Source organism: Fringilla coelebs, assembly GCF_963513975.1.
Source record: "Fringilla coelebs genome assembly, chromosome: 4".
Classification (NCBI taxonomy): domain Eukaryota; kingdom Metazoa; phylum Chordata; class Aves; order Passeriformes; family Fringillidae; genus Fringilla; species Fringilla coelebs.
The window spans coordinates 40224181-40250077 of record NC_140032.1 but is presented as its reverse complement, the minus strand read 5'-3'; the positions used below and the strand labels follow the sequence as shown (position 1 = coordinate 40250077).

The window sequence follows — 25897 nt, the reverse complement described above, 5'->3', positions numbered from 1 at the left end:
GGGTTTTTTTGCTTTGTATAAATATTTTTTTTTTAAATAAAGAAAAGTACATAGGCTATGTGACCTGAAGAAGTGAATTCTTACTTACATTATCCTCAAACAGAAAAAAAAAAAATTTATTGTGTTCTTAATAATGGAATTAGTGAACACCAAATATTATGAATTCATACTTTTTCATATTACCTTTGTTTCTATTTGCAGTTTTCACCAAATCCACAACAAAGGGAAAAAAAAATATTGTTTGGGCCCTTTTTTATTGATGGTTATTAATAGCAGTTAAATTATAATGATAACACACTCTGTGTGGGGGCATTTCCCTTATTTTTAACGGAAAATCTTGATTTTTTTTTAATGGGGAAAGGCAAAAAACCCCACATCATGTCTCTGAGTTGATCAGGTAAAAAACCTGAAGCTAAGAATTAAAATTTTGTATTGGTTTGCTAGGGGAAGGCTGTATCAATAACGGAAACCAGATATTTTCAGAACAACAGTTGTTTTCTTGTAAAACACAACCTGTATACATATTCCCTTTCATTTCCTGCACATCCTCCCAAGCTTTCTGCATTTTATTTCAGTCAACTCATGGAAGTACCAGTAATACTAATGTCATGTTCTTGCTGATATTTTACATATTTTTCAGTATCTCTAACTTCCTTTATTACAAGGACACAGAGAGTAGATATCCTTTTGAAGGTTGACTGAAAACATTTATAAAAATAATTATTTATGTACGGTTCATTTGCCAGACAAACTCAGCTCAGGCTTTTTGTGCTAATGTCAATGCTACAACTCCTATTTTCCAAGTAATCAGTTTCTCTGTTCACATTGGCAAAGCAATGCAACTCTGCACTTTACTACTGACTGTCACAAAGAAATTATATTCCACAAAGAACACTGAAAAAAACTGCATTTGGCAGAAATCCAAGATTTTTTTTAAAGTTTTCTTTCTAGATTAAGAGGGAAAATAAACCCTACATTTCATAAGCACAAATTTTGCATACCTTCTCTCAGTCTCAAATTTTACATCTACAAGAAGAACAAATCATTAATCTAGTGGAAGTCCACTGGTTGAAGAATCAGCCTGACAAAAAATTGCAAATCATGCCAAAGCTTAAAAAGGCAAGTGAACAGTCTAACATAAGCACTAGCACAGTATATGCAGTAGAAAGTGACAAAATCTTAAAAGAAACTTTGTTCTCAAGAATGCAAGACCAGACACCAGTTCGTGACTATTAATGCAGACTAGTTTTGGTCAAAGGAAATTAATCTTCCTAAGCTTCTTTTACAGTCATTGAAAAAGCTCAGGGTAGCAAAAGCCTTTTATGGGATCATTCAGTGGATCTGTCAGTGCTCACTGTTTTAGCTGCCACCCACCTCTCTCTGCTGACCATGAAAACAAACTTCCTAGCTCTAATTAGATATTCCAAGCATTTCATTGGTTCCTCTTTTTGTGACACTGGGGAGAACAGAAAGAAAAAAGCAAATAATGACTGAATTTTACAAAGGCTGTATCTCATTACCGCAAAATGGCTTTACTAGCCTTACTCTACTGATGACTGAATAAAGTGGTGAGCATTTGGTGAGTAATTCAGAACATCTAACTAAATCTCCCACGCTGAGAAAGTCTTCATGCCTACCTTCCTAAGCTTGTAATTATATTATAAATGCTCAATGCAGAGGTCACCCCCTATTCTTGCTTCTTAAAATAAGACTCTATAATGCATAAACCCAGGCCAGTAGTTGAATTGAGAAGGATTTGGCTGTATTCAGCAAATCTGAGGAAAAGATTATTTCCCTGACTATCAATGAGTACAATAACATTGTACCTGTTTAAATAATTAATTAGATATGTATGATTTTCCCTTTATTCTCTGAGATACAGTAAGGACTGCAAGTCAACTTCATGAGGAAATAGTAACAGCTAATAAATCGTAATATCCATTATTCTGCATAAAACATGCAATTGCTTTGTGCTTTTCAAAAAAATGTCAGTTGATTAAAAATTGGTTTTGCTATTTTGAAATCTAACAATTTTCCAACCTCTTAAGAACCTGAAGAGGGATGACACAGGAAAGTAACATAAAATGCCTCAGTGCTATACTACCAGTGAGAATAATGACTTCATTTGATATGTAGATGTGTAAAGAGAATTTGGAATTTTTTTCTTGTTTATGGCAGACACTAGACATAAGTGAGAGCTTTGCCAAAGTACTAGAGCTCTTGAGGCTAGCCATAAAACATCACTAACCTTTTACTTCCCCAAAAACTCCGTAATTTTACGTTATCTTGTGATGAATCGGCAATAAGGACTGCTAATTTATTTAGACATTCAAAATCTCCAACTGAGTAGATGCAGTATATTTTAAATGGAAAATTCAGCATGCTCTGATACAGCTGTCTTTTTTTATTGCTTCATGTTACATAGAGATCTTCAGAATGACTCATATACCATTTGACTTTTACTCCTTTTTAACAAACCAAATTGTTATATAATCAGATTTAATCAGATAAATCTATTTGACATTCATTCCTCACATATTTTTCAAGTTAAACTCATAACCAATGAAATGAATTTATAATAATTACCCAATTACCACAGTTTATTATCATTCCCCTAAACTGTTCCTTTTATTTTTAAATCAGATTTAATTGTAGATGCATTTATTATTACACTCCAAGCCAGTTCTGTAAAGAGAGACTAGCTTTGCACTATGCAGTTTACTTGGATCATATTCCAAAGTGTATCTAAGTGTTAGGAAGGCCCAGAGAAGCAGAAGTACTGATGTAATTTACTCTGTAAGGTGATTCAGTTTAGAGTTAGATTTGTGGAATGAGATTTTAGCAAGCACATCCCCATTTCTACTTTCATTTTTTAAAGACATTTTATTTGTAGAGAGAGTGCAAAGAAATCACGGAATATTCCTTAAATTTTTCTGATTCTAAAAATATCACACTATATAATTATACTGTGCTAAGAGTTAATCTGGTTTCAAATACTTATACTACAAACTATTTAGTTTTAAATTTATAGTTTATTGGAGTTTTTGATCTTCCTATTGCAAAAAAACACTGTATTTCAGTTTTAGTTGCATCAGTCCAAACCCCTTTTCTTACATTGAAAAAAATTCATATCTTTGGTTCCTGAACTGCACTCATCTTGAAACAAAAACTCATTTTATTTCATAGAAACAAATTTCTCCAGATGTTTCTTTACAAACTCAAGAGAATCTACCAAAAAAAAAAAAAAAGGGAAACAAACAACCCTTAAATTTTTGTATTACTCAAATTTTCATTCATTTATTATCTAATCCATCCCATGTATTTATGAAATATCCAGGAGTGAGACAGACAAGTAGGTAGAGTGTCTTCAAGATTTTTGCAATCCACAAAAGCCCAGTGGGATAAATTTTGGGTTTTCCCAAACTCCTTTATGTACATGGGATAAACCAATAAATAGACAAAAAAAAAAATTTCAAACAACTTTCAAATATCTTGCAGACAGAACAACCTAAACCAAAAAAGACAGAGATTTTTGAGAATCCCCTACTATGTGACAGCTGAATAGGATATACTGGGGTAAGTGGCAGGGAAGAAAAAGACAACCTAATACCTTTAAATGATTTAAAAATCAGAATTATTCACTTTGGCCCATTCTTACATACTAGGGGGAAAAAACCACATTATAACTCACATAGTTTTTCTAAAGCTGATCCCTAATTTTAATTGCAGCATTAATGTATGATCTAAAGACAACAGTAGAAAGAAAACAGGGCCAGTCACACATTACTTGGATTATTAATACAATCCCATTTACCTCAGTTTGCTATCCAGTATGTCATACAAGAAATAGGCACAAAGATGCTCAGAAAGATTCTGGATGTAATTCCTACACTAAGCTTTTTGTTTTTTTCAGCTGTACACCTGCTTACATACAACAAAGTGAATGACATCCATTCCTTGCCATCTTTTTCTCTTTTCTTATAAAAATCAAAATATTGGCAGCTTGAATGCCAGCACAGCAGCTTCACTTAAGGGTTTAGCCAAGATTGACACACCCAATAATTCTGAAATGCTCTTCTTTGAGCCTTTTAAAGAAACAAAAAATTCCAGGCACTTGAACTAAGCGCTCAGTGTGAAACTGGAGAACTACAAATAGATGATGAATTTACACTAATGAAATACTGAAAGCTGAGACAATTTACATTTAATACTAATCTTGGTTATCTAAGCTTTACACACACTGCCTTTGCTCAAACCACTAATGCAACAATCCATGTCCATCAGTCTAATTCTTTATCACAAGAAATCTTAACTGGCAAGATTGATTCCTGATATCAATGAAAGAAAAGACGCTTCAAGGTCATAGGCAGCAACCTTTTACTGTAAGCACAGAAACTTTCTCTGCAGGGAAAATTCTTTGGGTTTTGCTTTCTTTTTAGCCTCATTGTATCATCTGGTTCTGGTTCCTGGTCAGGCTAACTGTAAGACAGTGGAAGAACATCTTGGTATAAAACAAGAAAAATTAGGGTGTTCAAAAAGATTTAGTAAATAAAACTAAGATTTTTCAGCATGTAGTGGCACTGACAAACATATTTTCTACAGGTGTACCAAGCAGGACTTCAGTTCTTTTACTGATATAAAGCCAAGAGGTTGTGAGCCTACAGGTATCACAATGGTTGAACTAGCAAAATCTCATTACTTTCTATACATCATTATCAATAAGATATTTCTGTTTCTTCTTTCTGTTACATCTGGTCTGTGTTCCAGTTATAAAATGATGTTGGAAATTCCTCATTTCAAAAGGGATTGTGAATAGTCATAATAAATAATTTGGATGGTATTAACAAATAGATATTGCTGATATTTAGACACTTTGCTATTATTAAATGCTCATATTTGTTATACATAAAACATTTACCATATCCTGTTGCAGGTAAACTGTGTGATATTTAAAAGCAAAGTACCTAATAGAGGTACACGTGTTTCCCATGCATTACAATATTTCTAAAAAAAAAATTGGACACGAGTACTTTCAATTGCACAGTTAAAAAATAAGACCACAAACTCCAGTTAAATGAAACGCTTATATAAAAATTTATATGCAAATGACAGTATCACACTGAGTCATGACCACATTCCCATGCTGTCTTTAAATTAACAGGTTCCCTCTTCTGTGAGACATCCATTACCTCAATTTTACCACTCCTCTGCCAATCACAATAAGCACTGCAACAATAGCTAACTCTTTGCTAACACACTTCAAGTTTCTACAAGATGTACCAAAATAATTTTACTTCTTGGTGGACCATTATTTGTCTCCTGTAATTAATTTTTGTTTTTCTAATACTGTTTTCTGTAATGGGCCCAACAATTTTTTAGCAGTGCAAGTCCTTTACAAAACATGAAGCTGTATACACTATATTTTCTTTTTTCAGCCTTGTTCTTTGCTTTTGTTTTAAGAAATGAGACAGTGCTACTAATTAGAAAGATTCTATGCTACTGTCACCACATAAAACTCTATCACTGAAATACCATAATATATTTTCCTTATATACAGTACAGTCTTACTTTGGAAGACTAAAATGTACAAGAGCTCTTTTTCTCCAGCTAACCCTTAGTTTCAATTATATTTTACTCCAATTATAACTCTATCATTAGCTGTTGCCAACTAATCATAGAATCATGTCAGAAATTAAGTCTCTACTAATACAGAGGGGTGGGAGAAAAGGCAGCTTTTTCTTCCCTGCCTTCCTTTTGACATGTTAATTGTTCAATAATCATAGGTTAAACTTCAAAGTCTTTTTCATGAATGAATGTCTTGTCTGATGTTATAACTATGTATATCATGCTAAAAATGTGAAGGCAAAACAGGATTTCAGTCATCTTTCATTAACTACAGGTTACAATAACAGGAACTTCACAGAATTCACGGAATTTGCCAAATTGCTGCACAAAGTTTTAAGCATCTTGTAGACAAAAGTGGTATGGCATTGATATTTTACTGTGCCAGAGTATGGCAATTCATTTTATTTCTCATTAATACAAACAGGTCTGTAAAGACAGATTTTTGTCTAGAAGGAGCACATATTCTAGAAAGGAAGACATAGCCTCTTCCCACTTAAGTAACAGAACTATTTGAAATGAAATGCTTAAAAAAATGGACACACAAATCTGCTTTTAAACCAGACAAGATAACATACTTCAGGTGAGAGTGGTAAGACTATGTGATTTTATTAAGTACTCTGAAATTTATTTTCTATGTAAAAAAAAATATTTTTTCTCTTCAAGACTTAAGTATCTATATGCAAATGCTTATCATTTGAAAACATTACTATATTTCTCTTAGAAAGTTCTAGAAGAAAAAGGTTCATCAGCCAAAACCAAAACATACTTAGCAGGTGCTTTTGAGTAACTGTCAAAAAGCCAGTCAATTCTATCTCTCTTTAGCTATAAAAGTATAATAAAGAATGCAGATTCAATGATCCTCGGTAAACTCATCTGAATTCTCCTTACTCAAGGACAATTTTTTATACCAAACCAAATTAGATATTATTTAGAAGCACTGTTTCAAGTTCCTTACTTCTGGTTGTAGTTTTAAGCCAGGTGTATATGAAAAGAGAATCAGATGGACATCATTAATAGATCTGTTTCCTAAATTATACTGAATCAGGAAAACCTTTAGTTTATTTTATCTCTCCTTTTGAAGAGATTAATGAAAACACTCTGCCATGAACACGAAGGCTCTTGTATATACCCAAACAGAAGAAGTTCTGAATGAATCCTTTTGAAAAGGAAGCTCTGGATTATAAAGACAGTAATGTGAGAACAGTACAAAAATGAAAAAGAAAGGAAGGAAGAATACACACGAAGGCGATAAAATTAACAGGTGAAGGAGAAATCAGTCTGATTTGAAGCAGATCTAATTAAATTTAGATATGAATGGATACATGGTGTCAGGTATATGAGTAGATAGATCCCTGACCAGTTTGATTCAGAGAAATCTTAAATATTATAATTTGAAAATCATGGCAGATATATACTCTTCTGTTGTTAGCCAGTCAGAGTTCACAAACTGATCAGACTTGGTCTAGATAAACAATTTGCTTCATGTTCACTTTTGCAAGTAGCAGTACCAATTCTATTTCAGGTGGGTAAAAATTTTCTTCCTGAGTCAGCACTAAGTAAATGCCCTTGTACACTTCTGCAGTATTTAAAAAAAATATTATTTTTGAAAATATATACATGACAGTTGAGCCAAGTTCCCAATATCCTAATTTTTCCTCCTGGGCTGCTGGCGGTGGTGGGCCAGACAGGGTTTCTTTTTTTTTTTTCTTTTTTTTTTTTGCACTTAAGCAATTGTGTCTCTCTGTTCAATGAAACAGACTCCTGGATCAAAGCATTTTTATTGCTGGTGATATAGCCCTCCTATTTAATGTACTCTAGTAATGATTGGAAAGTCAGGACTGTGAGCCACAAGAGGCCATTATTAACAAAGCATCTTCCTCATGCTCTTAAGAAGGAGTGACCTTTACTGCTAGCTGCAGTGTAGTCACGTTGCTCTTTCAAGACTTCTTTTCTAAAATAATAACCTGAAAAGCTCAGTATTCTTTCTGTGTGCCATAAAACCTTTTCGCATAATTCTTCTGAAAGCTGTGAAAAGCATTAAGTCTATTTGGATAGCAAAACTACTGCAAAATGACCTGGTAAAGCTGGAGAAATAAATATGTAACTAGTAATAAAATTATTCTGAAATGATGCTGGTTTTCACCCAGTTGATAGATGTATACAGCAGAAGAAGTGAGAAGAGTATGTCTATAACCATACAAAAAAATTGAATTGCAATTTTCTGATGAACTAATCAGAAATTAATAGCACAAAATGAATTTGCTAGCAACACCAATATTGAATGCAGACATAACCTCCATCTTTATACAGCTATACAGAAAAGAACAGAGAAAACAATGAATTTGAATTGAAAGAAAAGCCTAAGGAAGAAAGATATTATGGGAGTCAAGAAAAGATGCTTAAAAAGTTTTAGAAGCCATCTTGTAACACAAAATATAAAACAGCTTTCCACTAATTTGGAAATACAGGGAAAATGGGCAAGAGGAAAAAGAAAAAAAAAGTATGATAAAAGTTCTGGTGCCTAAATTCAAGCCCCAAATGTAATTGTTAGACACCTGGATGTGCAGCTCTCCTGCACCACCTGGATTAGCTTTGGGATGTTCCTAACTGAGCATGCTAAGGTGCTCAGTTAGGATAGAACTCCCATCCATTTACCCAAATTCCATCTTTCATTATTCATTATCAGGGAAGAACACAGCAGAAAACAAGTTCTCCTGAAAAAAGACAGGAACTAATCAGTAATAGATGGGATTATTATACAGTGGGGAAAAAATACAGCTTTGGGACTTCCAATTTTTTTTATACCTTCTATAGTTATCACACAACACCGATGGGCATTGGGAAATATTACATGGCAGGTACATGCCCTCAAGTAATTGAGCCAAGTATCCGCTCCTAGAGCTGAACTTACAAGGCCAGCTAGTGTCAAAAATGGCTTTACAAAATTAGTTGGCATTAGATATGTTACTATTAAAGCAACAAGGAATATGTGGAATGTTAAATCTTACTGAAACTGAATGTTGCATTACCATTCTCAATGTAACCTCATCAATTGAAGAAGCCCAAGCCAAAATTAAAGAAATCACTGGTCAAATATCAGAGCTTTCCCAATCACTCCAAACCCAAAGCTAGCTTACTGGCTGATGTCCATATTCTAATCCTTGTTATTTGAGGGGTGGAGGCAATGGCTATAATGAAAATTGGGTTGATGATTGCAACTGGAGTTACATTTGTAATTGTTGGGATATCTATTGTACACTGCATAATTGCTTGTGTCATTCTCCTACTGTTTCTATATTTCCTCTGACTTTTCTACAAACACATCCCCGCCACGGGCAAACTGTGAGATGAAAAAAAGGTCCCAGGAAGACACTGTTTGAGCCACAGGGTGATGCAAGAGACTCAAAAAGAGACTTAAAGACCACAACTGCCTCAAACATTGTCAAGGCCACAGCAGCGTGAACTTGAGATAAGCGCAGAAGATGGAAATTTGCAACAGGAAGGTGCTTATTCCAGGCCAAGAGGAGCTCAGGTTTGGTTAACCAGCCCTGGTTAATGCGTCTGGACAAACATTCCTGCAATGGCAAACTGTGGGAGAGGAAACAGCTGCTTACACACATGCCACCCTCAGTTATGGGAACATCTGGGAACACCCATGGATACCCACAAATTGGCCTGTATAAAAGAAAAGTGGCACCTCCAGAAGACTCTGTGACCCCCTCTACCAAGAAGACCAGGGTGAAGAAGGACCAATGGGATGCCTCTAGATCCTCAGTGTGGTGATTATTTTCTTCTTGATGTCTTTCTCCTTCACTCCCCCCCCCGCTCTTTCCTATTTCTTTTTATCTCTGTACCTCACACTTACTGTTAAATAAAATCCATACTACTGATTTTGGCATGTGGTCTCATTTGTACCTTAATTCAGGCAGAGGCGTCTCTCAACAACTGGATCATAACAAGTGGAGTAGAAAAGAACAAAACAAAACTGGTATTCAACTCATGAAATACAAAAGAAAATGCAATAATGCATCCTACTTAAAAGAAAAACTGTGTAAGGACAGTTCAATATAGATAAAAAAGGACAGTTCAATATAGATAAAAATAGACACATGCTGACTTTGATGAGTCACTGTTAATCAAATCCAACCACCTCATCAGAAAAATCAGTAGAAAATATCTGAGAGATGTAGTATGTTTAAGAGGTGTCATAAACATAATGTACAAGGAAAACTCCTGTAACTAGGCTTTTAAAATGAACCTCAAATACAATCTTATATATATATTGTAGCTGAAACACACACAATACCACATAGAAGATCACACACTGAAATTGCTGCATTGCCATTTAGTAATTAAAGCTCAAAATAAACTGATCAGGATCCAGATTTTGTACTGAACAAGACTGCCAGCTTTTTGCCTATGGCACTGTATTTGTTCGTTGTTGGAATGTGAGTTACTGTCTTCCAAAAAGGATGAGGTTAGGAGCATCACCTCTGAAGAGAAGTAGGTTCTGGGGCTCCCTTCATATCATAGGACCACTGGTCTTTCCCTCAGACAAGCAATAAGATGGCCTGTGGCTGCAGGAAGGAGGAAAATCTCCTCAGGAATAAAACAAGAGCATGCAGAGCTTGCTGCAGCAAGCCAGAAAGTTACTGCATTGACTGCAAGCAGGGATTCCCTCTTTTAGAATATTTGAGAATAAAGAAATGTACATGAACTTTGAACATCTTTCTGTCAAGGTTTAGGAATGGTATTCCCTAATGCAATGTTCCTACTGAAACTTGCCAAACCATGTGGAGTTCAAAACCACCCCATTCCCATGTGGTAGGCTGGAGAGGACAATTGAAGGACAAGAGGGAAAGATCATGGGCTGAGGTGAGAACAATCTACTGGAAATAGCAATGAAATAAGACAACAAACAGTAACAGCAACAATACTAATGACAGATTCTACAAGAGGAAAAGAAGTGAACAATTCATATGTGATTGCTCACCTGCCTCCACAGAACCCCCAGAACACCTGACTGCTCCCTCTGCCATGCTACTCCATGTGGAAGGGAGCCCTTCCCCCATCCCCAAAAAAAGATGTGAGGTGGTAGACTACTGTCTGGGTCCTAGACTTTTTCTCCCCCTGGCTACTGCAAAAATTTAACCTGTCTAGCCAGAACCAGGACACCATTCAGTTTAGATTATTAATTTTCACTCTCTTTAAATTTAAGTCCTCTAGTTTATGTCCTAACTTTAAAAAAAAAAAAAAGTTTTTACTTTTAAGCATTGTTGCATGTGATTTGAGGAAAAGATTGAAGAATATTTTCCTGACATTTATGGTTCACCTGGGATTCTGTCAGAAGTACAAACACGCGCGTGCACACACACACACACACATTTTTCTCAAACATTCATATTTCTAACAGTGTATAAGAGTCATAACTGTGCTGTATTAAGAACAATTCAACAATGCATAAAGAGAAGCTTGTATGTAGGTCCTTACTGTCCCATGGGAGAAAACAATATGGAAAGGAATAATTCATGAGGTTCTCCTGAGATTTTTCTTAAGAATAATAAAAGGGGGGACACCGAATGAGAAGCTGGAAGAAAAAGGTCAGATGTCTGGAGTCCTCTCTAGGAAAGGTGCTTAATGTTTTGGAGAATCTGGAAACCTTTCTGTCATCAGTTTCTGATTAGAACTCTACAGAATGGAAGCTATTGTGCTCTTTAGAGAATGTTGGTTTTTATTGGTATTCTTCTTTACAGTCTTTTGGGTTTTCTTGGTGGGTGAAGGGCAAAGATGTCAAGAAGAAAATTCCAACTGCCACCAAAAAAAGGGTCAACTTTAGTGCGCAAATTAATTTTAACAAGATAAAAAAACCAGAATTTTTGAGAAAAACTTGTGTTTGAGAAAAACTTATGTAACCTATACATAACTTCAAAAACCTCAAAATTGAAATATTAGCTGCTTTCCATTAAGGCAGCCTAAAGAGAGATATTATGAGCTTTTACCAAAAGGAAAAAGTTGAACTGCACGATTTTGAAAAGTTACTGCTAAACTTTGCATGCAAACAAACAATCCCAGTAGATCTTCAATAAATGTAAGAAAAAGGGCCAAGATCTTATAAGAAAAGTAAGGTTGCTCACATGTATAGGAAAGAACCTGAAGGCAAAGCTGGAACAAAGTATCAGAAAAATAATAAAGTACATTAAGTTACAAAAACTTAAAACAGTGAATGAATTAACACTAAAAAAGTAATATGTATTGCATTTGGGAAATACATCTGCTATTTTTCATACATGGGAATTCTTATCTCTAATGAATAGTAGGTTAGATAAAAACAAGAGGAAAGTGGAAAGGCAAATATTAAATTTAAGACGCAAGATAACAGCAAGGAAAAAAAATCCTTTCTATATGTGTACTGAAATGTTATCAAAATGCCCTGTGATATCAGTTCTGTAGTGAGTCACAGCACAATTATATTACAATTTAAGCAAAATTTGCAGAGGCATATAATTTTTCATAATTTCACTCAGATGGGTGCTAATTATCCCTGCCTCCCATCAGTTTCAGTAAGAGAAGGATTAGAAGCAAGATGCAGTACTTCCACAGAAAGTAGTTATAAGTACCATAAGAAGAGCTGAAGAGAACTAAGGACTTTTAAAATTATCAACTGGATATTATCAGTAATGTTATTAACACACACTTCATTGAACATTTTTAAATATACTATTTAAATACGAATTTCTATCATCATCCTTTGAAAGTCAATCAGTATTTTTTAATATTTCTTTAAAATGCCTTGAATATACAAGACATTAGACATTACCAAGACTCGTTTTTAGCCACTCCACAGTTGACAGCTTTAGAGATATATTTTGTACACTTTCAGTAGAGGAGTGGAATATTAAAAAAAATATATATAAATTGAACTATCAATTTCAGTTTAGACCTGGATTCCTTTCCTCCTTGTTGCATTTTTCCATTTGACAAAATACTAGGACATTATATTATTCTGAGTTTGTCCCTCCTCAAAGCAAATAGCTAAACCATATTGAGAACTAGATAGTGCAAAAACTGAATTTCTAAGTATGAGCATTTTCTATCATTTACAAAATCACATTGTCACTCCTGCTTAGTTTGGTTTCCTATATATGTGCTGAATTCCAGGTATTTTGATCTTTGATCCATTTTACTGAAGAAAACCCTAAATGCTAACTATCTATCTTCCCAGGTCAGTGTTTGCCTTGTCATTTTCAGAAAATGTACTCCTCTTTACAAAACATTATTAGTCTTGAGATGCTCAGGTGAGGTTCTTGTGTAACTGAGTAAATTAAGAATTCCCAGACTTAGGCAAACATCATTATGGTTTATAGTATATCTATAGTAAAACTTAGAGTACACTGCTTCTGGGGACATATTATACAAGGAGTAGAGAATAAAGAGAGATAGAGAGATCAAATCTGTGAAAACAGTGAAAAGTAAAGAAGAAAAAAGAAGGTCTGGGGATGAGTCCAACTCAATGTCTTTCTTTTGTTGTTTCTTCTTTTAATCCAGACTCCATTAATTCTTTCTTCCTCCCTATTTTATCTGGAAAGAGGGATTAATATCCCACATATACATATATCTGAGTTCTATTAATTTTAGTGCCTCACTCTGTGGATATTGAATCTGACCATCTTTCTGTATTTGAATTGTAGCTAAACTGTTAATTTTAAGGGACTAAACTATAACATAATTTTAGCTTATTAACAATGAGGTTCCTGTGGATTCCCTTCTCAGACTTGTCCAGGTCCCCCTGGGTAGCATCCCATCTTTCAGATGTGTCAAATGCACCACTCAGTTTCATGTCATCTGCAAACTTGTCGAGGGTGCCCTCAATCCCACTGTCTGTGGGATCAAAATGCCCTGTGATATCAGGGCATTTTATAGAGATTGATAGAGATGTTGAAGAGCACTAGGCCACAGACAGAGGGACACCTCTTGTCACTGGTCAACACAGAGCTGTTGACCACAACCTCTGGCTCCATCCATCCATCCATCCATCCATCCATCCATCCATCCATCCATCCATCCATCCATCCATCCATCCATCCATCCAGATGCTGCATGGAATCCTATTGAAGGCCTTGCAGAAGTCTAGATAGGTGACATCTGTTGGCCCTGCATTGCCAACCATTGCCACCACTGGATCATAAAAAGTCACCAGACTGGTCAAGCAATTGGTCAAGCCCTTCAAGATAAACCTGCTCCCATGTAGATGTTTTGGATATCTGCTTCACCAAGGAGTACCTTCTGCTCTTCCATCTTTAGACTTACCTCTGCTGTTTCTTGCTCTTTTTTGTTCTCTAATCTCTCTCTCTCTCCTTGTTTTTTATGCCCTTTTTTGAATGTTCTTTTGGAGGTGCCCTGGGTGTGCCCTGCCGATGGTCCCTTGGGAATGGCTGCGTACAGCATGTGACATCCCGTCCTTTTCCCTGAGAGGCCACACCTGTGGCCCCTGCTGCCAATTCCTGGGCACCTGTACCCAGCACAAGAACTTTCTCTGCTTGGTTTTTCTTTTGTTTTGGTTTTTCTTTGGCTTTTTTCATACTCAAAAATGTATATTTCCAGCTTAGAAATCACTTGCTCTTTTCATGTCTGCAAAAAAGCCAACAGAAACTTTCAGTCTTAAGCTGAGCTGTTAGCTTCATCATTTCAATTCATCATTTCCCTTTTATTTCTGTGTGTACAGATGCATCTTTCTTTTTCTATCAACAGCTCATGCCAGATATTACACTTAGAATCGATTAGTAAGAACCCCAAATAATGGTTTTGCACATAACAAACATTGCAGACAGGATCTTGTGGACGTGGGCAAGACACATTTCAATGTAAGTCATGTGATTAATATCAAACTAACAAAAGCAATTATTATTTAACAGAGAACTTTTCAGATTATGTTGGGTTTATCCTAAGCCTCTCAAGGGACTTGAAACCATCACCCAAGCAAGATGAGCTTTTGAGCTTTGAAATTGTCCATTATTTTACAAACCACCACACTGAGGAAGCTCAGTTTACCATCAGAACTAACAAAACCAGACATAAAAGAGAGATGATGTGTGGGAACAATTTTCACCTTAAAAATAAAACCTTCATAAAAAAAAGAAATAAAAATAGACAAACCAGATATTTCATTGTAGCAGTTTTCCACACACATAACAGTTCAGGTGATTTCAGACTCACTTGGGCTAGGTAGACGGCACAACTCCCAAAGTAACAATTTGTCCACATTTTGAACTTTGCTAATACAAAATGGCCAAAACAAAGAAAGCATACCCTGAAGCATACAAAATACGGATGAAAGCCCATTTTTAGTCTTGCATGAGGACATAATTCTAATACTAGCTTTCTAATTTCCTCTGTGTTTTTAGGTCATGGCAATGTTAGGTGAAAACACTTGCCCTTCCAGAAAAAAAAAGATTTACGAATTATACAAATATTCTGTTCTTCATTCTTTGAGAGGTACCATACACACTGCTGAATATTTGGAGGAATGGGCAAAACAACAAATTTTATTATGAAATACTTATTTGGGGAAAAAATAGATTTCTATTGAACTATTCTAAAGAAAACTATTATTATGATCTGTTTGTACACGAAAATGTTCGTGTCACAGATTTCTCTTTTCTTCTAAAAATGTGAAGACTGTACAGTCCTGAATGCATAATGCTGACTGTATTTTGGGCTCCAATTTAGTCCTCATGTTCTTTTATTGCTATATTTATTTCTTAAATGATTGCTCTGTGAAACATATTTTCTCTATATTTAACAGGGCTTCAAATCCACAGCAAATAAAAACAGGCAGAGTTTGTCGCATATCATTTCCATTTCTTTCCTTTGTAACCTCAGGAGTATGTAGCTTGTTAAGCATCACTTTTCTATTATTTATGAGAGATTTTGGTAAAAAGCTGTTAAATAGAACTTTCTGTTACTTACACTGATATCTTCCAAATCTAAGCTGTTCAGAATGACATTGTTCCTCTTCCAGATGATGGGAGGTCTCAGGGTTCCCTGGATAGCACAACTTAGGACAGCACTCTGTCCCACTGTTGCTGCAGTGGTGCTTATTTTTTGATCTTCAGGCAGATTCAGCTGAACTACATCTGCAAAAAAATGTATTGTTTGTAGGATCAATGAGCAGGCAGTTTCATGAGCCTAATTAGCATGAACTTTTTGTATACTGGTAATTTAAGAACTCTAACTGGAACAGAAGTAAAAAGAGCTTCCAAAAACCCCAGTAAGTTCAGCGTATTTCATATAAAGGTCAGCGTGACATTTCAATTAAATTGACTGACAAGTATCAGCCTGTAAGAAGCAGCATTTAACATGAAAGTGAATTCCAGAGGTAGGACTGGATTACACATGACTGCGTATCCAAAGTCAGAGACTGGAAGTTATCTGACAGTTAAGGCAGGCACAGTGGACTAGTCAGAACATTTATTCTGTATTTTCAGGCTAACTAGCTATTCCTCATTAGTCAATGTTTAAAAAAATCTTTAAAAAATTTAGACATATGTGATAGGAGCCCAGACCTTGAAACTTTCCCTGTTCATCTATTTACTAAGTAGCTCCAATTTTAACAGAAGGCCATTTCACTTCTATGTCCCAGAACTCATTTGGACCCTTGCATAAAAAGGAGTGATACACATCAAACTGATGAAACTCTGCATACTCTTCCATCTTGTGTAATTGCCTTAAGTTACAGGCTGATCAGCTGAGAGTTAGCTTTTCACCTGAGGTGAACCTGACTAAACATAACTTACTAAAATTCTATATTTGTGAGGATTTTGTCATATTAGACAAAAGAACTACACAGAAACTGAAGATCATTCAAATAAACTTTTTCCACTTAGCTGCTAAAACACGAAAAATCTGGTTATTATCTTTCATTCTTCAAGTAAACGACAAAAGGCACCATAGGTCTATTCTCTTTTAAAGATGGAAATACTTTCATATAAGAGACATTAACACCTGCATTATAGGAAAGAAGGAACTTGTAAGGAAGCTAAGATCTTCTATAGGTTCATTTCAGCCTCATGCAACCAATACTTTATAATTAACACTTGCCCCTGCCCTCCTTCCAAGCCCCTCTACAAGTGCAAGCATTAGAACACATGATAGTAAGCATAGCTGTTCAATAATTAAATTCTTTAAAAATGTGATCAAAAATAATAATTTTATACTAGTTATAAAGAGAGGCCCCCTGATTCTTTCCTCTTTTAGAAGGAATGTGCTCTATGACTCAAAACATGAGTGATAGTGCCCACCAGACATGCCCAAATGAGGCTGACCTTTCTTAACTAGATGCATTACCTGACACAATGCCTTACACTAAGGAAAATGAAACGTACCAATTAAATTAAATTGATTCTTCCACTGTTTACTGTACTTTTTAAAATACACTGCATCCTCAGAAGTACTTCATGTGCAATGTTACAAGAGATGGCTCTTCAGTGACACTGTCTTTCAGATAGTGAGACATAGCTGCATGGCTACTGAATGATTCAGAACTTCTGGTAGCCAGCTCATAGTACACATATTTTGCTTCTTGACTCAGCTCACTATGCAAAGATCTCAAAAGTGAAGTAAGTGTTCTGATATTTCATTTACAAATTTATATTATCTCTATATTTCAAATTCACTATTCAATTTAAGAAAGGCATGAAGGAGGGATCATGAAATCAGCTGGTGTTATAGGGCCATCTATGAAAACTGCTAACCTTCACACGATGAACTGACACAGGCAATTTACATTCTACATCATTTTAAAGTCTTTTTTTCAACCAACTTCAGTATTACTATGGATTCCTACATAAATGAGGCCAGTCATTGTTACAGATGTTTATAATTTTTAATTAGGGGATGACACTAGAAAAGAGAGCATCTGTCAAATATAAAGCTTAACATTTTCTGCATAAGCAAAGATGATTTTCTGAAATCAAAACTGAGAGGCTATTGTTTTACTGACACCAAAAGTTCAAATGTTTTTTTTTAAACTGTCTTGGTTTTAACAATAATGATAGCCTTGTTATAAACAATAATTAAGATAATGATGATAATAACAACAACAACAACAAAAAAATAACATAGGATGACAACACTATTTTTCCCAAAGAAACTCCCAAAGAATTTCTAAAAAAATTCTCAGTCTTCAATATAATATATTGTTACATTATTTGCAATTTTTTATACCATGACAATAGTAACAAAAGGGCCAAATGCAGAATTTAAAGAAATGAAGAAACAGTTGTACTACCTGGAACTATTCAATGCACTGATATTACCTATTTTTTAAAAGTTATGAAAAAAACACTATTTTAATAAACGCGTTAGAATCACTGCTTTCCTTTAAAATAGTGAACATTTATGTAAAAGCCTTCATAAAACTATACAATGATGTATATTATTATTTAATAGGAAAAAGGCATATAAGTTACATTATAGCTTTTCTTATTTTCTCGAGAGAAAACTATTGCACATATTTTCTTCTTATTGGGGGAGAAAAAAATAGTTACCACCCAACCCAAAAAGCCCCAAGCTTAGGGGGCAGCACCTGCTGCAGAATTTTTGGCAGGTAAGTCCCTGAAAATTGCTGTCCATTAACTTACCACAACCACAGTGAAAGAGGCAAACACTGCTTGGGGTGGAAGGGGTGTGGTGTGTGCAAAAAGCTGCCAGGTGCACAGGACAGCACTTGTCTCAGAGTTCAGGCACTGTGACAGTCCTTTGGAAGTATAAAACATTGGCCCAGGATTTAAATGATGCATTTACCATCTCCTCTTTTCCCCTTGAAAGAAATATATATGGTTCTGAGAGCAAATATTTTTTGCACAGGTACTGAAGCTGTGTCATTAAGAGATATTCCTGACTAGGATGACTTCTAGCTTTCCCTCCATGTTGCCTTTGTAGATCAATAATAGCTGTTTGAAGTTCAGTCACACACGTTTTGCTTATTTAACATTCAATGAAAAAGCAGAGCAAAGGTTTAGAAAAATTGGAAGCGAAATTAACTCTGTTTACTGACACCATCACCACACAAAAAAGTAAATATGGGCACTGTTGGTTACAGAGCAGTAATATTATAAGTAGCCAGTAGAGACTACGTTTTATAGCTTGCTATTTTTAGAAACATGGATCCTCTGCTATGGTGTACCGTATTAATGAGTTTGTTTGTAGCTCCTCCAGATGCAATATCAATCTGACACGCATCCCTGGTTCTTAATTATACAAGTTACTGCATACACTCTTTCAGATAAAGGGGGGAAATGCAAACAAAAAACCCAAACCAAAACAACCAAAACACTTAAACAAAAGCTAGAAGTATAGTTAGGAGACAAAAATAACAGACAACTGCCTAAAAATATTTGGCTGGAAATAAAATAAAGCTGTCATAAAATAGGACAAAAGAAGTGAAAGAAGAATAAATATTAACTATTGGGAAGACATTTTAGAAATTTAACACTGATCCGGGAAAAGGAAAACTTACTGAAAAGGTTCAAAAATATAAAAGATTTTAAACAACAAAGGAAACACAAAACCAGCCAACTAAACAACCAACCCAAACAAGTAAACCAAATCAAAACTAGTAATTTAAATATGAGACATTCCTGCACTGGTTGAGAGACGGTTGAAAGGGTTTGGTAAGTTCCCTGGCTGCTGAAGTCATTCTGCCAACTCCCCATCCCTTCATCCTGCTTTATGGTCCTGAGCCAAGTTCTTCTGGCTCCTCCCACCTTGTTTTTGTTACTCAAGTTATCACTGTATTTGATTCAGCTTGAATTTATCCTTTAAAACACAAGAAAGAAAACTTTACACAATATTTGTTCAATGAAGTGGAACTTATCAACAAATCCATATCTTTTCCTGAAAGCCTTCTGTCAATATGTCTGTACAACGAAATTGCCATTTTCACACAGATCTCAGCTGGTTCCTCACAGTTGCCCTGTAAATGACAGGTCCACACAACTTTCTTCTACTCTGCTCTTTCCAGTAAATTGCTTCTCAGCTTCAAGTATAATTTCTTACTCTTAACTAAGTATAGGAACTTGTACGTTGCAGCATTAATTTTCATATCACTTTTACTGTGCCAGGCTTTAAGGTTATCCAATGCCAATCTTTAAAAAAGTTTGCTTCCCTGATGGTCTTTGGAGAGCTTTAATAATAATTCCTTCTCAAACTGGTATTTTCCTGTTTCATTGAACCCATATCATCTCCCCTTCATCCAAGTCCTCATTCATTTTACCACTACTAACTCCCACAATTTTATCTGACTAAACAGAATCTAATATGCAAACATCCCAAGTGCTTTACTGAAAATTATGAAAGCACCTTTTTTTCCCCATTGCTTCTCTTTATCTATAATCTATGCTATAAAATTACTTTTGTCTGTCCTTCGGTTAAAATTATATAAAATTGTAAATAGTTTGTCTATTAGAACTTTCTAAGTATTTTCTAATTTAAATATATTTGTGATATCTTTCAAAAATATATTCAGAACTTACTGAAAGCAAATGCAAAATGACATCACTTCAACTGAATCAAGAAATACTGCAAATGATGATCAGTTAGATTAGCATGTCAGTGCTTGAATTTTCTCAGTTCAACCAAAATGTAGTCATTAAACTGAAAAAGGGGGGAAAAAGGAATTTTCAAAGCTGACATGTTGCAAAAATATTCCAACACCAATACAGATAAACAAAAAATGGAACCTTATTTTAAGCATTGATGTTTTCAAGAGTCATACATCTTGGGTTGTCATTCTCAGTATGAGTTAAGTTTTAGCAATATTCTTGTAAGTTAACAGAGAAAATTATATCATTGCACTTTTAAAACAGAGTGGGGCAGTAGGGCTCTGTCAGGAAAAAAAAAAGATAGTGATGGCTGTACAGTGCTTTCACCAACAATTCTCTTTTCTTAATTCTGAGTACATTGGGTCAATGTGCATAACATGGAACATGTTAGTTTTAATGGAAAATTTGATGGCCTTAAATGGAAAATTTAGTACTTTTAGGGAAAGAGTTGTTATACTTGGATTTGAGTTTTCTGAAGAAGTTAAAGAATAAATAGCAAAAGCAGGGCTATTTCACTTCTTTCACTATACGTGAAAAAATAAAATCTCCAACACCTTTGATAGCCCAAATGGCCTGTAGGGAACTGTACATAATCATAAAAGCCATTTGTGGTCTTAGAATACCAAGTCAGGCTACTAGGAAGAGAAACACTTAAGTATATGAAATTTATTGAGGCTAAATAGTTCCTTTTTGTCTCTTAGGATGAGTAAAGAAAAACCACAACATCACTCTGAAAAAAAGGTTATAAAAGCTAAAAAGTAGGAGGAGATGATACATTTGTAGTTTCTGTATCACTTTATTATGCTGTTAAAGGGAGGAAGGGTGGAAGTTCTTACTCAACTGTAGATTGCCTTGGTTAATTTAATACTATTAACAAATGTGCAATTCAAACCTTCTCATTTGCTTCCATAAGTTCTGTGTACTTATTCAAAGCAGCCACAAAACTCTTCCAAGTCTAAACTAATGAACATTATACCAAGTGGTACCCACTATTTAAAATTAAGACCACATCAAGCCTGTATTTATTTTGTTTGCCTATTTCAAAACTAATTTAAAATAAAACAACTTTTAAAAGCACGAAAAAAGCCTTTTGTCTATGAACTACAGTAAGCTCTGTACTTAATGTATAACATTACTTAGTAGCTTGAATTAGGTGAAATGCAGCTAGTTAATGTGCCTTTTACTCTTCTGGCATTGATCCCACTTTCCTTAAAATGATGTAACAAAAGCTTTTTCATCAGTGTCATTTTGCTGTTCTTTTACAGCAATTTTAAAATCAGCACACATCACCATTAGCATGACTAATTTTGTCATTATCTACTGTATATTCTGCTTTGAACTTGCTGTAAACATATTATTCACATATTTAGTAGAATGTTTCAGTATGAAAAGTAACAGAACATGGTTCATGAGTGCCTGTTCTCTAAGATCTTATGCTAGCTAGTAAGTCTTTCTGTTCCCAAAATCTATTTAAAAGCATATACACAAACATGCCAAAAAAAAAAAAAACCTAATAGCGAAACAACAACAACAAAAAAAAACTAAAAACAAACAAATGGAAAAGCATAAATAACTTTTTCATGACTCCTTAATGTTTTAGCTGCAGAGCTTGGATTGAAATTCAGGGTACTGTTGTTACAAAAAGCTGAAAGCTCTTAATGTTATAATTATCACTTATTTGTCTTTTTTTGTCACTAACAAGAGACTTGAAAAACATTTTTTTGTTGAAAATATAATATTGTAATAGCTCCTTCTTTTAGGAAGTCCTGTAGAAACCAATTCCATGAAAAAAAAAAATATCAGAAAACAGGAAAGACAATAATTTCTGCATTTATTTATAGTACTAGCCAATGAAATTAATAGACAGGGATTGGTATGGCATCCTAGGAAACATTTACTTTATGGGAGAAATTAAAGCTTCTCTGAAAGACAAATGTGAAGCACAAGGTTTCTGTTTCCTCTCACAATAAGACAGTCAAATATCTAGAAACATTGAGTGCTTCCTGCTTTAAAAGCATAAAGGATAAAGTAGAATATATCAGCCGACCTCTTGCTTCAGTGAATTTAGCATCAAACTCTTTTCTTACTGAAACAGCTTTCCTCTTCAATTTTTTAGGACCAAAAATGACTAGAGAAGCAAATATCTTTAAATATTTTTTTAAAAAATAGATTGAAATAAATAAAATTGCTAAATAAATTATAGATTATTATATTTATGAGAAGTTTATGGATGTGTGCACTTAGTGCTTACCATTGAAGCAAAGTCTGTTATTTAATGGTTCTTTGAAGAAGAAGAATGACTGTAGACTGTGACTCTAAGAAGTAGCTGAAAGACTTTTGGATTAATGGGCTGCAAGTTCATTTGTCAAGAGAGAAACAGTGAAGTGATGACAAGCAGTTTTATCAACTCTGTCCCCTCCAGCAGAGCAAAATTCAAATCAATGATTAGGAATTCTTTGCAAAGCAACTAAGAGCAAACAAACCCCAAAATAATCTTGCTCCATCATTTGTAGGCATGAATACCATGTGCAGCTCTGTGTCCTCTGCAGGTAGGAGGTAAAAGCTCAGAGAAAAGATAAGAGTGATCAAGGCATGGAGCAGTTTAAATAAATATTTTTTAAAATCAGAAAGGCTTGAATTTTTATTTAAAAGAAAATAATGATGCAGAGAGCTTTGACAGAATTCAGCAAAATCATGGATGTCATGGAAATGCTGGAAAAGCATTTCCATGACAGCACAATGGCTTATTGTTTCTTATAACACTGGAAAGTCATCAAAATAACTGAGAGGCCAGGCTCAAAATGAAGGACAGTAGTATATCTGAAAAAAAAAAATCTTTTCCAAAGGTGGTTATAGATTCCAGAGGATTACATGTGCTGATCACAGAAACACTTGGGAGAAATGATAATGGTATTATTTTTACACTTCTCTAAACATAAACTCAAGTTCATGGTTGAAACAAAGCATTGACCTGGCTGGACCTAGGACCAGTACAATTGTTTTTATAGTTTTAAGGCACATTTCTTAATTCTACATGGAAATCACACAGGAAATGGGATTTCTAAGTTTCCTTTACAGAAAGAAAGCTTTAACTGTTAGTTCATTTCGTAAATTAAGTGAACATAATTTGAGGCAATTTAACATTTTTAATGAAACAAGTAAAGCAACTGCAATGCAGTTGAATTAATAATCAGTGTGTGTTATCTCTTGAAAATAATTTTACCCTCCTGATAATTTTAATTGATTTTAATAGTATTTCCTCTGAATATCTTTGTTCACACATTATGCATTTTAACTTTAAAAAAAATATTAATAATGGCAATCCTTATTAAAATCAGCAATTATCACCTTTTGTGAATTTCAAATTCATAAACTGATTAAGCTAAAACAAAAATTCTGAGCTCATTATACGTGTGTTTTACATTTAATTCTTACTTTAAGTGATTTAATTTTTGCCCATTAACTCAAACTCCTCCTCAAGACCCTGTGTTTTGCACAAATGTGCACAAAATTCATATGTATTAGTTCCTGCCTTATATTCTTTATCTGTATTACAGGAATACTGAGCATGTTTTGAAAAGTACCACTACAGCAATTGTTGAGGATTTACAACAATGTGGATAAAGGGTCTCCCCTACAGACTATGTTGTTTTGAGAACCCTGTGAAGTTGAATTCAATTGTTATGAGAACTTTGGAAGCCTAAGGGAAAAACCAGGCCAAGAAAGTCAACTGCTGATCTGTACAGCTTCAATGTCTTCCATTGCAAGGGAAATCAGCAATCTATCCCCATAATACTGAGAGCCTGCTTCTCACAGGCCATTTATTAAGCATAAGCAAAACAACCCAAACTTTGCATATCCTGATTGACAGACTAGTTCTTTCTCCTCATGAAGAAGAATGGAATTCCAGCTTTTATGCATTTCAGTCTCTTGAAGAGACAGTAAACGAAGTGGCAAATATTAAGTCTCTCTCCCTCCTGTCTCTACTATCATCTCACTGGACTGAAACTGCCTGCCCAACCTTAACATATCCTCTCAGTATGCTCTGTAACTGATTTCATGCACCATTCAGCGAATCCTAAGGGAAATTTCAAAGCTATTGTGACGGGTTAAAATTCGATTTGATGTGTGTTACTGGAACTGCTGATCTGAAAGTAGTCAGATGTGGTATCCTAGGTTTATGTGTATATAAACTTGCAGCTTTTATAGATGCAATATTCCAACTTAGACAACAATATATTTCTTGCCTATAAAGTTGCTGCAAAAGTTAATTATAAATTATGTTTAGAAAAGAATCTCTGAGTAAATGAAGTAATAATTTTCAGTTAACCTATTCCCATTTTCAGACTTAGACCCAATTTTAAAGGCTACACTTTAGATATAGTTAAAATACTTGTACATAAAAATATTTACAAAATAACAGAAACCACAGCAGTCCAGAAAATATGATAAATTCTCTCAAATAAAATGGTACATTACTGTTTAAGAAAATATGCCAAAATACAAATTCCAATCATACCTGTCCTGATATGCGATATCACATCGACAGTGATGATCATATCTCTAGACACACATGAATAATGGCTGTGTATCCACAGCATTTCAAGGTTTTCTAACACATTTTCTTAAACACAGTTGTTTGTGCAGCAATAGCTACTTTTAAAAAAATTTATTTAAAAAAAGGCATTTGTTTAAAATTTTAAGATAAGGGGAGTGCATATGCTAAAATTGACCTGTGCAAAAGTAAAGCAGAAACAAAAATTTAGTGGATCATAGAGCAGTATTAGCATGTGTACTTCAAATGAGATATATTAGAATTTAAAAACCTCATGGACTTGCAACAAATTTTCTCATTTAGTGTTCAACACTTTACACTTATATCGCTTGTAAATTCAACAAAGAATTTGTCTTTGTTCAGAATATGGAGAATGATTCTCCACAACAACACTGACATTGTCACTAAAAAATACTGCCTGTGTTTGACTTTCAGATATTTTCTTTTAAAATAGAAAAATAATTCATGCTATGCTAGTGTATTTTTAATAACAACCATTGCAGAATTGGACTGTGTCAGTTTAAAAAAATAATAACAGCAGAAAGCATTTCAGGTATTGATGTAACATGGATAGGATGTTAAATTTAGTCTCAGCACTTTTTGGGGCATCTCAATGCTTAATTTTCTGAAGTTAGTATTTTTAGGTGCACAAAGCTGAACTTCAAATCTTCCAAAATTGCTGTGTTGAGTCTTTGCAATGGTGATGAGAAAGGTATTTAAGATGTTCAAAAGAGGGGAAAAAATGCAGAAGAGAGTGAGAAAGGTATATAAAAAAGATACTAATTGAAAAAATTCTGAAAGCTACTTGGGTTGAATAAAAATTTCCATTTCATTACTAACATGACATATCCTTTTTCTTTTTGAGAAGGAGAAATGCTCATTTTTGCCAAATGTAATGCACCATTTCCAAAACACCTCTGGAGTTTTGCTGATAACATCACATCAACACTAACTTGTGCACATGACCAAGTTTCTGAAAAGCTTCAATTTGATACTTCTGTGCATGCTGTCAGTTTCTGTGCATTTCACCAACTCCTCTGGGACATATTTCTGTGCACTAGAAAATGTCTTCACCAAAAATGTGTATTTTAAAACACATTTTAACAATTTTTCTTCT

At 34.5% G+C, this 25897-nt stretch overlaps 1 protein-coding gene across 3 annotated transcripts in view; it reads right to left on the bottom strand.

Moving 5' to 3' along the window:
• FSTL5 (follistatin like 5) overlaps positions 1-25897 on the bottom strand; it is a gene marked incomplete at both ends in the record, with an annotated part of 244126 nt that overhangs the window by 69930 nt on the left and 148299 nt on the right. For all 3 annotated transcript variants that reach the window (XM_084204181.1, XM_084204182.1, XM_084204183.1), the window contains one exon: positions 15592-15758. In XM_084204181.1, the coding sequence (XP_084060307.1) occupies positions 15592-15758 (167 nt within the window). The remainder of the gene's footprint in view (positions 1-15591; positions 15759-25897) is intronic.